The 12,037-nt window shown below is 60.1% G+C and overlaps 1 protein-coding gene and 1 long non-coding RNA gene across 2 annotated transcripts; one reads left to right on the top strand and one right to left on the bottom strand.

Annotated features, from left to right (window-relative positions):
* Window positions 1-4,887: 4,887 nt before the first annotated feature.
* CEL (carboxyl ester lipase) lies at window positions 4,888-12,027 on the top strand (the record flags this gene model as incomplete). The annotated part of the gene is made up of 10 exons (XM_005882147.2): window positions 4,888-4,983; window positions 7,230-7,383; window positions 8,140-8,262; window positions 8,444-8,641; window positions 9,363-9,493; window positions 9,984-10,091; window positions 10,210-10,327; window positions 10,616-10,802; window positions 10,978-11,181; window positions 11,830-12,027. Coding segments are annotated over exons 1-10 (1,487 nt in total), but the record flags the coding sequence as incomplete, so codon positions are not given.
* Window positions 5,308-6,322, bottom strand: LOC106724050. Its single transcript, XR_001359798.1, has 3 exons — window positions 6,262-6,322; window positions 5,969-6,055; window positions 5,308-5,843 (listed from the first exon to the last, which is right to left on the bottom strand). It is a non-coding gene; the product is annotated as an uncharacterized LOC106724050 (long non-coding RNA).
* Window positions 12,028-12,037: the final 10 nt, after the last annotated feature.

Below are 12,037 nucleotides of genomic sequence, written 5' to 3'. Positions count from 1 at the left end.
CCACCCCACGCCACCCCACCCACCCCACGTGCTTCTCTCGGGGTCTCTGCTCTCCACTGTGGGTCTCCGCTGGGGCTCCCACTCTGAGCTGGGCTATGAACCCCCTGGTCCTCAGAGGGAGGGTCCAGGCTCTGGTCCCCACCTCCCGGGAGCGGCTGGCCCCTGTGCCAGCCCGAGGAAGGCAGCCGGGCAGGGGCCTCACCCAGAGTCGCTGGCACGGGCCGCACTGAGGGGCCCCCAGGTCCTGCCACACTTACAAGTATCTGGTGACACCTCAGAAACCTGATTCTCACACCCCATTTTTGGAAAAGCTTTTTTTATGGTGGAAAATATCAAATATCCACAGAAATACTGACAGTTTAGTGGTAGTTCATGTTCAAGACCGCTTCCTGGGCAGCACCCCCGTCCTGCCAGGAGGCACCCCCTGTGCAGCCCCTCCGGTGAGTGAGCCTTGACCAGCAGGCTCAGCTGCGATCTCCCTCCTCCGCCCCTGCCCCTGGGCCTTTTGTCACACATTTAACAGCCACGTGATTGCGTGGTGTGAGGCTCCCTTAGGGACTGCCGTGCCCCTGTGTCAGCTGCGCTTAGTGAAGGGTTGCTTCTCGGACGCCCCGATGGGTGCCCTGCCCCACCGCAGGGCCTTCAGAATAATGACCTGGCACCCCAGCAATGGCCAGTGGGGACGAGGGTGCAACAAGCACCTACCCCCTGGTGCCCACACCAAGGAAGGTGGTGGCGGGAAGCAGGAAGGCAGGGAGGACCGGAGGGTGTGCCAAAGGACACGGGCGACCGGAGGCCACTCTTGGAGAGGCTCACAGACACACCTGTGAGGTGAAGACACCTCCGGCCACACGCTGTCGGCGGCAGCGCCAGGGTGGGCCTGTGTCTGGCTGAGTGGCAGTGTCTGCGGGCTGTGAGGTCAGCACAGGCGGGTCTGCCCGCACAGAATGTGCTCCATCGGGGAAAATTAGTCTAAGGATTTGGCCAAGTTCTGTGTGCCATTAAGTCAGGCGGGTGAGTTTCTTACTAGGTCAGCCTATCAGTTCAGAACCAGATACCTCCAGCCTAATTACCCAGGTTAGCACACAGATTTCTGGGAACCCATAGCCCCTCCAAGCACCCAACAATAGCCATGCAATCTTCGCACAAAAACGTGCAAACCCACCCACACGTGCGTAGTCAGCAGGGGTTTGAGAAGGGTTTTCCGTCAATGAGACGCTCCCATGTTAACTAATAGCACCTTTACACTAAAAAGCAGAGGACACCAGGGCTCTGACATGGGGACTAGCCTCTTACAGAGAGAAGCTTAAGACTCCAACCAGCTTCTTCCAGGACAACCTGGGGCCCTGAGCCAGCCTCTGTTGACCTGGGAGTTGTAGTCAGCAGGGGTTTGAGAAGGGTTTTCCGTCAATGAGACGCTCCCATGTTAACTAATAGCACCTTTACACTAAAAAGCAGAGGACACCAGGGCTCTGACATGGGGACTAGCCTCTTACAGAGAGAAGCTTAAGACTCCAACCAGCTTCTTCCAGGACAACCTGGGGCCCTGAGCCAGCCTCTGTTGCCCTGGGCCCTAAGCCAGCCTCTGTTGACATGGGCCCTAAGCCAGCCTCTGTTGACCTGGGAGGTCAGCTAAGCTTCTTAAAGAAACCTGGGCCCTCGCCAGTTTGGCCCAGTGGATGGAGTGTTGGCCCTCAGACTGAAGGGTCCTGGGTTTGATTCCAGTCAAAGGCACGTACCTTGGTTGCAGGCTCGATCCCCAGCCCCAGTTGGGGTGCGTAGGGGAGGCAACCAATGGATCTGTCTCACATGGATGTTTCCCTCTCTGTCTCTCCCACTTCCTTCTACTCTCTCTAAACGTCAATGGAAAAATATCCTCGGGTGAGGATTAACAAAACAAACAAATAAGAGAAACCTCTGCTGACCTCAGACTCCAACATCAGAATCTTAACACATTGCGGGCGGATCACGAGAATTCTCGTGTTTTCATATTACACAGTGTTTTACAAACTATCATACTTTAAAAAGATATTAGCTTGTAATAACATGTAATAACTTCAAAATACAATGGGTATTTAATTTTAAAGTGTGCCTTTAACTATATAAAATGTTTTTTGTACTCATAAAGCTAGCAATAAAACTACTGGTCTGTTGCCCTAGCGGTTTGGCTCAGTGGATAGAGAGCATCAGCCTGCGGACTGAAGGGTCCCGGGTTCGATTCCAGTCAAGGGCACATGCCCAGGTTGTGGGCTCGATCCCCAGTGAGGGGGGGGGCGTGCAGGGGGCAGCTAATCAATGATTCTCATCATTGATGTTTCCCTCCCTTTCTCTCTGAAATCAATAAAAATATAAAACCTACTGGTCGGCAATGTGTTAAGAGCTGAGATCTGTCCTTACCAGCTTCAGTGGACTGTCACCCGGAGCCATGGCTCAGGAGTTGGCTCACCAATGGATCCCCGATCAGCCAGGAGTGAGCGCCGAGTCTTCAGGGGTGTACCCGTGGGCCGTGGTGTGAGAGGTCCGGGGATCCAGCCATGAATCCGATCTTAGCTGAGTCACGGCACCATCACTGTCCAAGAAAAACCAGAGCCGGACAGTAGTTAAAGCGGCAAAACCAGATTTTATTCAGGACTAATGCAGCGGGGGAAGAGACCTCCGTGTAGATGTGGGCAAGTGGGCACTACAGCCAAGGAGCAGGGCGGCCATGGGTGGGAAATTCCTCGTCGGGCTGAGGGTAAGGCCGTCCGGCCAACAGGTTCTGGGTGAAGACACGGCAGGGACCACAGCCCCAGGGTCGGTGGCGGCCGAGGAGCTGAGAGGGTGCGGAGGGTGATCCGACTGGGAGGTGGGACTCAGGGCGACTATGAGCCGGCGGCACCGGGACGCCCGGCTGGAAAAGCCTCCGGGAGCCCCGTGGAGTGCGGGCAGGGAGAGCATCTTTGCCGGACTTCAAACATTGGCCAGATCTTCTCTGGGTGGAACGCATGCCCCTAACGTCAGCCCCCAAAAGCGAGATTAGCAGGAAGCACTCCACTTGCTACGGAGCCAGAGGGGTGTCTCGTTGCGGGGCCCTGTTTGCCTCCTCCGGACACTTCCGGGCAAGCTCACTCACATCTGTGTCACCGACCCTGTGCAGGCGCATGCACACATGCGACGTGAGCAACCACCCCCGTCATTAAAACATAGGGCGCGGCCTGCTTCCCTTCCTCCTTAACGACTACAAACAACACTGCCCAGAACATGCTTCAGCACACGAGTTCCCGTCCCCCATTCAGAATGACCTTTAATGAATTTTTTAATTTCTTAAAAATGAAGATCTCACACGCCCTGACGGGGAATCAAACCGGCAACCTATCGGTGCGTGCGACGACCACGCTCAACTACTGAGCCACGCCAGCTGAACGATTTTATTTATTATTTTTTAACATATATTTCTATTGATTTCAGAGAGGAAGGGAGAGGGAGAGAGGGATAGAAACATCAATGATGAGAGAGAATCATGGATCAGCTGCCTCCTGTACACCCCCTACTGGGGATCCGAGCCCACAACTCGGGCATGTGCCCTGGACCGGGAATCGAACCCTGACCTCCTGGTTCATAGGTGGATGCTCAACCTCTGAGCCATGCCGGCCAGCATATTTTCTTTTTAAATTTATTGTTGAGAGTATTACAGATGCCTGCCATTTCCCCTCTCTGCCCCTCTCCACCCAGCTCCCAACCCAGCCCAGCCTCTCCCCTGTCTATTGTCTATGAATATATGCCTAATAGTTCTTGAATAATCTCTTCCCGCCAGATCAAACCACTGACCCAAACCACTGACCCAAACAAATGTTCTGGATTCATCTCTTCCCGCCCTCCCTCCACTTTCACTCCGAGATCTGTCCTTCTGTTCCATGCTTCCATGTCTAAGGTTCTGTTTCGTCAGTTTATTTGGTTCATTAGATTCCACATGAGTGAGATCATGTGACACTTGTCTTTCTCCCACTGGCTTACTTCACTCAGCATAATAGCCTCCAGGTCCCTCCAGGCTGTCTCAACGGGTAAGAGGTCCTTCTTTTTTACAGCCGCATAGTAATCTATGGTGTAAATGTACCACAGCTTTTACCCACTCATCTACCGATGGGCACTTGGGCTGTTAACAAATGCACCCCTCAAACTCTTTGCTCCCCAGTCCCCACCTACCTGGCCCAGCCTGCCTGGCTCCTTCTTCCCTCTGTGGGGCCCCTTCTCCACCTACATCCCAGGAGACCTGGGAACTGGATCAGCAGGCAGACACTCTGGCCTGTGTCCATGTGGTGTTGGGGACAGGGCCTGCCCTATGCCACCTGCCTCTATTCCCAGTAACCTTCACAGGTGCCCTGAGGGCACCAGCTCCCGGTAACAGCGGCTCCTGGGAAAGGCGGACCATCCCTGCACCCATGCACACGTGTGTGTGTGTGTGTGTGTATGTGAGCGCGTGTGTGTGTGTGTGTGCATGCGCTCTGGCCTGTGTCCATGTGGTGTTGGGGACAGGGCCTGCCCTATGCCACCTGCCTCTATTCCCAGTAACCTTCACAGGTGCCCTGAGGGCACCAGCTCCCGGTAACAGCGGCTCCTGGGAAAGGCGGACCATCCCTGCACCCATGCACATGTGTGTGTGTGTGTATGTGTGTGTGAGCGCGTGCATGTGTGTGTGTGTGCATGCGCACGCGCGCGCGTGTGTGTGTGTGTGTGCACTCACACCTGCCTGACCTTGGTCCAGCCCGCGCCAGGCTGGAAATGACAGCTGTGCTGGTCCCACGTATTCCACCTGGAGTGTGGCCAGCCTGCAGGAAGGGGCAGAGGTCGGAGGAGGGAAAGGGGACCCTCCACAGGCTGGCTCCCGCCCCATAAATACCCACGCGCAGAGGCAGGGCCCCCCAGGAAGGGACACGCACCATGGGGCGCCTGGAGCTGGCTGTCTTAGGCCTCACCTGCTGCTTGGCAGTAGTGAGCGCAGCAAAGGTAAGCGAGAGCCCAGTGGGCGAGGAGGGGCCCCTGTCTGCTCCCCTAACTGGGCCTGGGAACTGGGTCCGGCACCGGTGATGGGGAGATGGGGAGGCCCTGTCTGCTCCTCTAACCCGGCCTGGGAACTGGGTCTGGCACCGGGGGTGGGGGGGCAGGCAGATGAGGCGCTGGCAGGAAGAGCCCCCGAGGGCCCACACCCAGCAGGCACTTTCCTGGCCCTTCCTCTGCTCCTGCATCCGCACACACACGATGGCGAACTCCCCTAACTGGGCCTGGGAACTGGGTCCGGCACCGGTGATGGGGAGATGGGGAGGTGAAGGGGGGCAGGCAGGTGAGGCGCTGGCAGGAAGAGCCCCCGAGAGCCCACACCCAGCAGGCACTTTCCTGGCCCTTCCTCTGCTCCTGCATCCGCACGCACACGATGGCACAGGCGCAGCTCAAATACAGGACGCCCACGAACTTGAACGTCAGAAACCACGAATAAGTTCTGGGACAGGTGCTCTCCAGGGCACACAGGGTGCACTGACGCCCAACACAAACAAAACCCCAGGGTCACTGGCGTCCTCAGTGCTGATTTGCAGAGTCTGCCTTGGCCACCAGGGCCCTCCGGCTCTGCCTCTGTCCGGGGATGGCCATGGCCCCTGCACAGAAGGGAGCTGGGCCCTGAGCAGGCCAGCAGGTTGCCCATCACAGCCCCCAGCGTCGGAACAGGAGTCTGGACCTCGGTCTAGTTCAACCGGGTGCCTGGCCCCCGGCCCCCAAGAAGGTGCGACACCCACCTGCTTGCCGGTGGCCGGGGCCCCTCCAGGGTCACTCAGGAGCCTCAGGGCAGCTACAGGGTCTCCTTCCTCATGGCCCTGCCACAGGGTGAGGAGCGGGGCTTCCACAGGAACCCACAGCTACAGGCAGGCGTGACTAGGGGACCCCACGCTCCACCATGCTGCTGTCCCTCCACCCCTCACCCTCTCCCCCTGGGACCTACCTTCGGCCCCCGGAAGTTCAGAGACTGGCCCTGGGCCCTCTGCCATGGAGAGGTCCCTCTCTTTCTTTGGGGGAGTCTTTTCTGAGGCTGAAGGAACTGGGTTATTCCACTCGGCTCCAGCAGCCAGCACCACCTTACCCCTCCACACCCTTCACCGCCCCCCAACCCCCACACACACATACTGCCTGCAGGGCCAGGGCCCCTATGCCCTTGGCCCTCCCTGTTGGGGCCCTCAGGCCGACCTCCATCACACAGAGACACGTAGGTGAGGTGACCCAGTTCCCCAGGCAGACCTGGTCGTCTGTCCCTTCCCAGCAACCATGGAGGCTGGTCAGGAAAAATGCCTGGAGGCCTGGCCACTGGAGGCTCATCCTGGGATGAGGAAGAGAGAGAGAGAGAGAGAGAGAGAGAGAATGGGCCCAGGCCTACACCTGCCTCGGGGCCCCTCCCCCAGCCCAAAGCACCTGGCCCCTCCTCTTCAATTCCAGCCGCCCCCTCCCACCCCATCTGGGTCTGGGGTGCGGGTTGCCCCGCCCTTGCACACCTGGAACCTAGCACAGGGGAGAGCTGGGAAGCTGCCACCTGCCACCAGCACCCGGGGCGGCGTGAGGGGAAGAGCCTGGCTCTGGTCACACAGCCGCCCCAGCAGGGCGGCTTCAAGCAGGAAAGCTGTTCCCTCCAGGGGCAGGTGGATGAGCGCCGGGCCCAGGCACTGGGCGGATGGGGACGGTGGTCCCCGTGGGCACACAGCAGGGGCCCCGATGGCCTGGGAGGGAGCACAGGCTCACAGGACAGGGTGGGGGTAAGGGGAGGAGAAGGAAGGCCCCCCTCAGGGCGCTCACAGCCGGGCATGAAGCATTCAGTGCCCACGAACGGCTACCACTGCCGACAGCTGGACAAGGCCACAGGCCAAGCAGGACACACTGCGGTCACCCATCTAACACACAGGGAAACTGAGGCTCATGGCCACAGCTAGGCCAGAATCCAAACCTCCCCCCGCCTCTTGCAGCCTTGCGGGAAGGCTTCCCTGAGCAGAAACATGCCCACCTGTTAAAGCAGCCTCCTCTGAGGTTCAGGGGCAGGGCATCCCCGGGGGCAGGCAGCAAGCTGCTCCTCAGTAACATGGGCAGGAGGGGGTCCTGGTCTCAGGTGCAGATCAGCCCCTCCTTGGAGCTGTGTCTGGGCCCCTGGAACCTGCTGGGGTGGCCCCACCCCACTGGCCCGCCCAGCCTGCGCCCCCTCAGCCTGGCCCTCTCCCCAGCTGGGTGCGGTGTACACGGAAGGAGGCTTCGTGGAGGGCGTCAACAAGAAGCTCGGCCTCTTCGGCGGCAACTCTGTGGACGTCTTCAAGGGCATCCCCTTCGCCGCCCCGCCCAAGGCCCTGGAGAACCCCCAGCGGCACCCCGGCTGGCAAGGTGGGGGGGGGGGCCCTGGGCTGGCCCTATGCCTGGGGTGGCGGGGGGTGGGGGCATGTCAGAGAGGACTCACTGCTCCATCCTGGCGACTATGCCAGGTGTGGGAGCACCCGCTCCGTAGCCGCTCATACTTCTGAATCCTCCTCAAGGCTCCAGGTGTCAGAGCCAGTTCCTCCTTGAACCCGGCTCGCTGTACTCACTGTTGGGAACTCCGTTCCTCCTTTATCCTCTGCTCCACTCGAACTGTCAGGGGCTGGACCTAATTGGACCTCGGGTGGTAGACGGAGAAGCCATGAGAAGTTGTGGGTGGATGAGAGAATCTTTACTGCCAAGCTAATGGCCATTGCTAACAAGGAGCCATAGACAAAACAGTTCTTCAAAGCAAAGTCCCAGACAGCAGATAGCTGCACACCAGCTGGGCAACAATCCATCTTCCTCTCCAAGCATAGCCTCCGGCATCGGAGCTAGGTATCCAGAAGCCATCCTTAGAGCTACAGCCTCACCGAGCAGCCGCGCCTGCTGGCCAGTAACAACCTTATCCGACTCAAACAAAACAGGCTTTTGCCAGTCTTTTGAGTTATAGAAGGGCATGCTTGCGCGCACACACACAGATTACTGTGACCTTGCACTTGTGTATAGTCCTTGGATACCCTGATTAAGATTCCCACACGCAGAGTGGCCTGGAATATCCGGCGTACTCTGAATAGGGTCCCCACAGGCCACCATCCTCATACCAGGCCCCCTGGTCACCCACAGGGACCCTGAAGGCCAAGGACTTCAAGAAGCGATGCCTGCAAGCCACTATCACCCAGGACAACACCTATGGCTCAGAGGACTGCCTCTACCTCAACATCTGGGTCCCCCAGGGCAAGAAGGAAGGTGTGCCCCCCTGTGCCCTCCAGCTCCCCAAACCTGCAGAAAGTGCCCAGGCAGCCAGAGGCCCAGCCCTGCCCATCCCCTTGGCTGTGTGTGGGCTCCAGAGCTGAAATTCCCTGAAACAAGCACCCAGAGGGGGTGGGGAGGGGGCAGCTGGGGTCACCGGGCTCATTTCCTGCCTCAGTTTCCCGGAACCTGCCTGTCATGATCTGGATCTACGGAGGAGCCTTCCTCATGGGTTCTGGCCAAGGGGCTAATGTCCTCAAAAACTACCTGTACGACGGGGAGGAGATCGCCACGCGGGGCAACGTCATCGTCGTCACCTTCAACTACCGCGTCGGGCCCCTAGGCTTCCTCAGCACTGGGGACGCCAACCTGCCAGGTGTGCTGGGCGCCTTGGGCTGGAAATGGGGGAGCCTGGCAGGGGCCCTTCAGCACCCCTCAATTCCAATCAACTCCGGACAGCCCCTGGAAAGTCCCAGGATTCTATTCCCAGAACCAGGAAGCTGGGGATGGACAGTGAGACACAGAAGTCCATCGGCAGCTGTAGCGAGAGAAGAGGCTGCTAGTCATCCAAGCAGGGACCAGGGACACCAGGGAGCGGGGACAGGGACCCAGGGACACCAGGGAGCGGGGACAGGGACCCAGGGACACCAGGGAGCGGGGACAGGGACCCAGGGACACCAGGGAGCGGGGACAGGGACCCAGGGACACCAGGGAGCGGGGACAGGGACCCAGGGACACCAGGGAGCGGGGACAGGGACCCAGGGACACCAGGGAGCGGGGACAGGGACCCAGGGACACCAGGGAGCGGGGACAGGGACCCAGGGAGAGACAGAAGATGAGACACTGAGGTGGTGACTCAGGGGACACAGAGTCGTAGGACAGACAGACAACAAGAGGGACGGTGTCAGGGAGAGAGATGAGCAGCCTGGCCCTCCTGCTCCTGGTCCCCTACCTGAGCCCCACACCCCCTCCAGCACCTCATTCAACCAGGTTCCTGGGGACCCGCCCTGCACCATCCTGGGGCTTGACAGGGGCCTCCACATGGAGGACGCTCTCCCCCCACCCCAGTCCCTGATGGGCTCCCCCACCTGCCCCAGGTAACTACGGCCTTCGGGACCAGCACATGGCCATCGCGTGGGTGAAGAGGAACATTGCGGCCTTCGGGGGGGACCCCGACAACATCACCATCTTTGGGGAATCAGCTGGAGGTGCCAGCGTCTCTCTGCAGGTCGGGGACGGTGGGAGGGCGGGCCTTCCTCCCAGGGTGTTAGTGGGGAGCTCAGGGGGAGCTGATGGCGCTGGGTGAGCGGATGGGAACTGGGGGAGCTGTTGGGGGTTGGGGGAACAGATGGGAGCTGGGGGAGCCAATGGGAAGTGGGGGAGCAGATGGGAGCTGGGTGAGCTGATGGGGGTGGGGGAGCTGATGGGAACTGGGGGAGCTGGTGGGGGCTGGGAGAGCTGATGGGAACTGGAGGAGTGGATGGGAACTGGGGGAGCTGATGGTGGCGTTGGGGAACAGCATGAAGCTGACAGTCTGGCTGTCCTTGGTGGAGCCCGGGTGAGGGGGAGCTGATGGGGGTTGGGGGAGCAGATGGGAACTGGGGGAGCTGATGGGGGCTGTGGGGAACAGCATGAAGCTGACAGTCTAGCTGTCCCTGGTGGAGCCCGGGTGGGCAGGAGAGGCGAGGCCATGGTGACAGGACCTCTGTGTGTCGCAGACCCTCACTCCCTACAACAAGGGCCTCGTCCGGCGAGCCATCAGCCAGAGCGGCGTGGCGCTGACCCCCTGGGCCATCCAGAAGAACCCTCTCTTCTGGGCTAAGCAGGTAAAGGGGAGCTGCGGTGGGGGAGGGGAAGGGTTACCTCCTGTCCATGCCCTGTCCTGGACCCCATCCCCCTCTGCCCTGCACTGGCCTCACCTACCTGTCTCCCCACAACCCCCAGATCGCCAAGAAGGTGGGCTGCCCCCTGGAGGATACCGCCAGGATGGCCAAGTGTCTGAAGGTCACCGACCCCCGGGCTCTGACGCTGGCCTATAAGATGCCCCTGGCGGGCATGGAGTGTGAGTGGGGGCTCCACATGGGGGGACCGCCATGCTTTCAAGGAGCGAGGAAGTGCCGGGTCTGAGGGCTGGCCCTGTGCGGAGGGCGCCATCCTCCCCCTTATCCTCCCTGGGTCCTGACGCCTTTGGGAAACTGATGCACATTTGGGCGACAGCCAGCAATGCCACATAGTCATTTGCACCCAATTTTAAGCACCAGACCGAGCACCTTTGCACTAGAGGACTGGTCACTCTCCTGCACTCACTCACTCGCTCACTGCCCCCTGCACCCCGCTGCTGTCCATGCAGACCCCATGCTGCACTACCTGGGCTTCATCCCTGTCGTGGACGGAGACTTCATCCCCGACGACCCCATCAACCTTTTCGCCAACGCGGCCGACATCGACTACATCGCTGGCACCAACGACATGGACGGCCACATCTTTGCCAGCATCGACATGCCGGCCATCAACAAGGACAAGCAGACCGTCACGGGGTGAGTAGGGTGCAGGGCCAGGGCGGTGCCCGAGGGCCTCTTGGGGAGGCGTCAGCTGAGGGAGGAGGCCGACAGGTGAAGCAGGCCATCTGCAGGCCCCTGGGGTTGGGGGTGCTGATGGGTCCTCTACTGCAGGCCCCGGGTACAGGGTCCAGTGCCGGCTTGATCCCTGCAGGGAGGACTTCTTCAAGCTGGTCAGCGGACTCACCTTCGCCAAGGGGCCCAGAGGTGCCAATGCCACCTTTGACCTCTACACGGCGTCCTGGGCCGAGGACTCCTCCCAGGAGGCCAAGAAGAAGACGGTGGTGGACTTTGAGACCGATGTCCTCTTCCTGATGCCCACGAAGATGGCCCTGGCCCAGCACAGAGCCAATGCCAAGTGAGGTCCCGGGCAGGGGAGGCCCACCTAGGTCATGCACCTGCCCAGGAAGGCCTCCCCAGTGGGCGGCTCAGGGGGTCAGGGAGGCCCGGGAAAGCCGTGATGGGGTCCCAGCGGTGCCGGCACCATGTGCCCTGCCCAGACCTGACGAGACTTGAGAAGGCCCCTCCTCTCCTCCCAGCTCAGGGGCCTTTACAGGGCCCTCCTCAGCCCACAGGCCTCCCCTGGCAGCATCCGCTATCTACTCCCCTCCCCCACGCTGAGTAGGACAGAATGGGGGATGATGATCTCTGTTGTGGGTTTGGAGTTTGCCAACAAGCAAACCAACTTTGGCCTGTGGCCACCAAGTATTCCTCCAGTGAAAACAAAAAGTAAGTTAGGGATGCTGACACGGAAGGGAGAGAAAATGATACCATTCGGTGAAGAACAAAAATTCATTTGCAGAGAAAATGAAGGAAGACGCCTCAATACACAGAACCCACAACCCCTCGGCCTTCCCTTCCCCGGTGCAGGGACCCAGGTCCCTCCTGAGTCTGGGGATTTCCCGGCTCCTCCTGCTCTCCCCATGGCTTCCTCCAGGGCCCAGCTCTGGGCTTCACAGCCCAGGTGAGCTCCCTGCCAACCTGGGCCATGTCCCTCCCTCCTCAGGAGTGCCCGGACCTACACCTACCTGTTCTCCGAGCCCTCTCGCATTCCGTTGTACCCCAGCTGGGTGGGCGCCGACCACACCGATGACCTCCAGTACGTGTTTGGGAAGCCCTTCGACAACCCCCTGATCTACCGGGCCCAAGACAGGACTGTCTCCCGGACCATGATCGCCTACTGGACCAACTTTGCCAGAACTGGGTAAGGCGGG

The sequence above is a fragment of the Myotis brandtii genome, unplaced genomic scaffold (assembly GCF_000412655.1).
Source record: "Myotis brandtii unplaced genomic scaffold, ASM41265v1 scaffold699, whole genome shotgun sequence".
Lineage (NCBI taxonomy): Eukaryota > Metazoa > Chordata > Mammalia > Chiroptera > Vespertilionidae > Myotis > Myotis brandtii.
The sequence above is the reverse complement of the archived record's forward strand: the minus strand, read 5'-3'. Positions and strand labels throughout refer to the sequence as shown.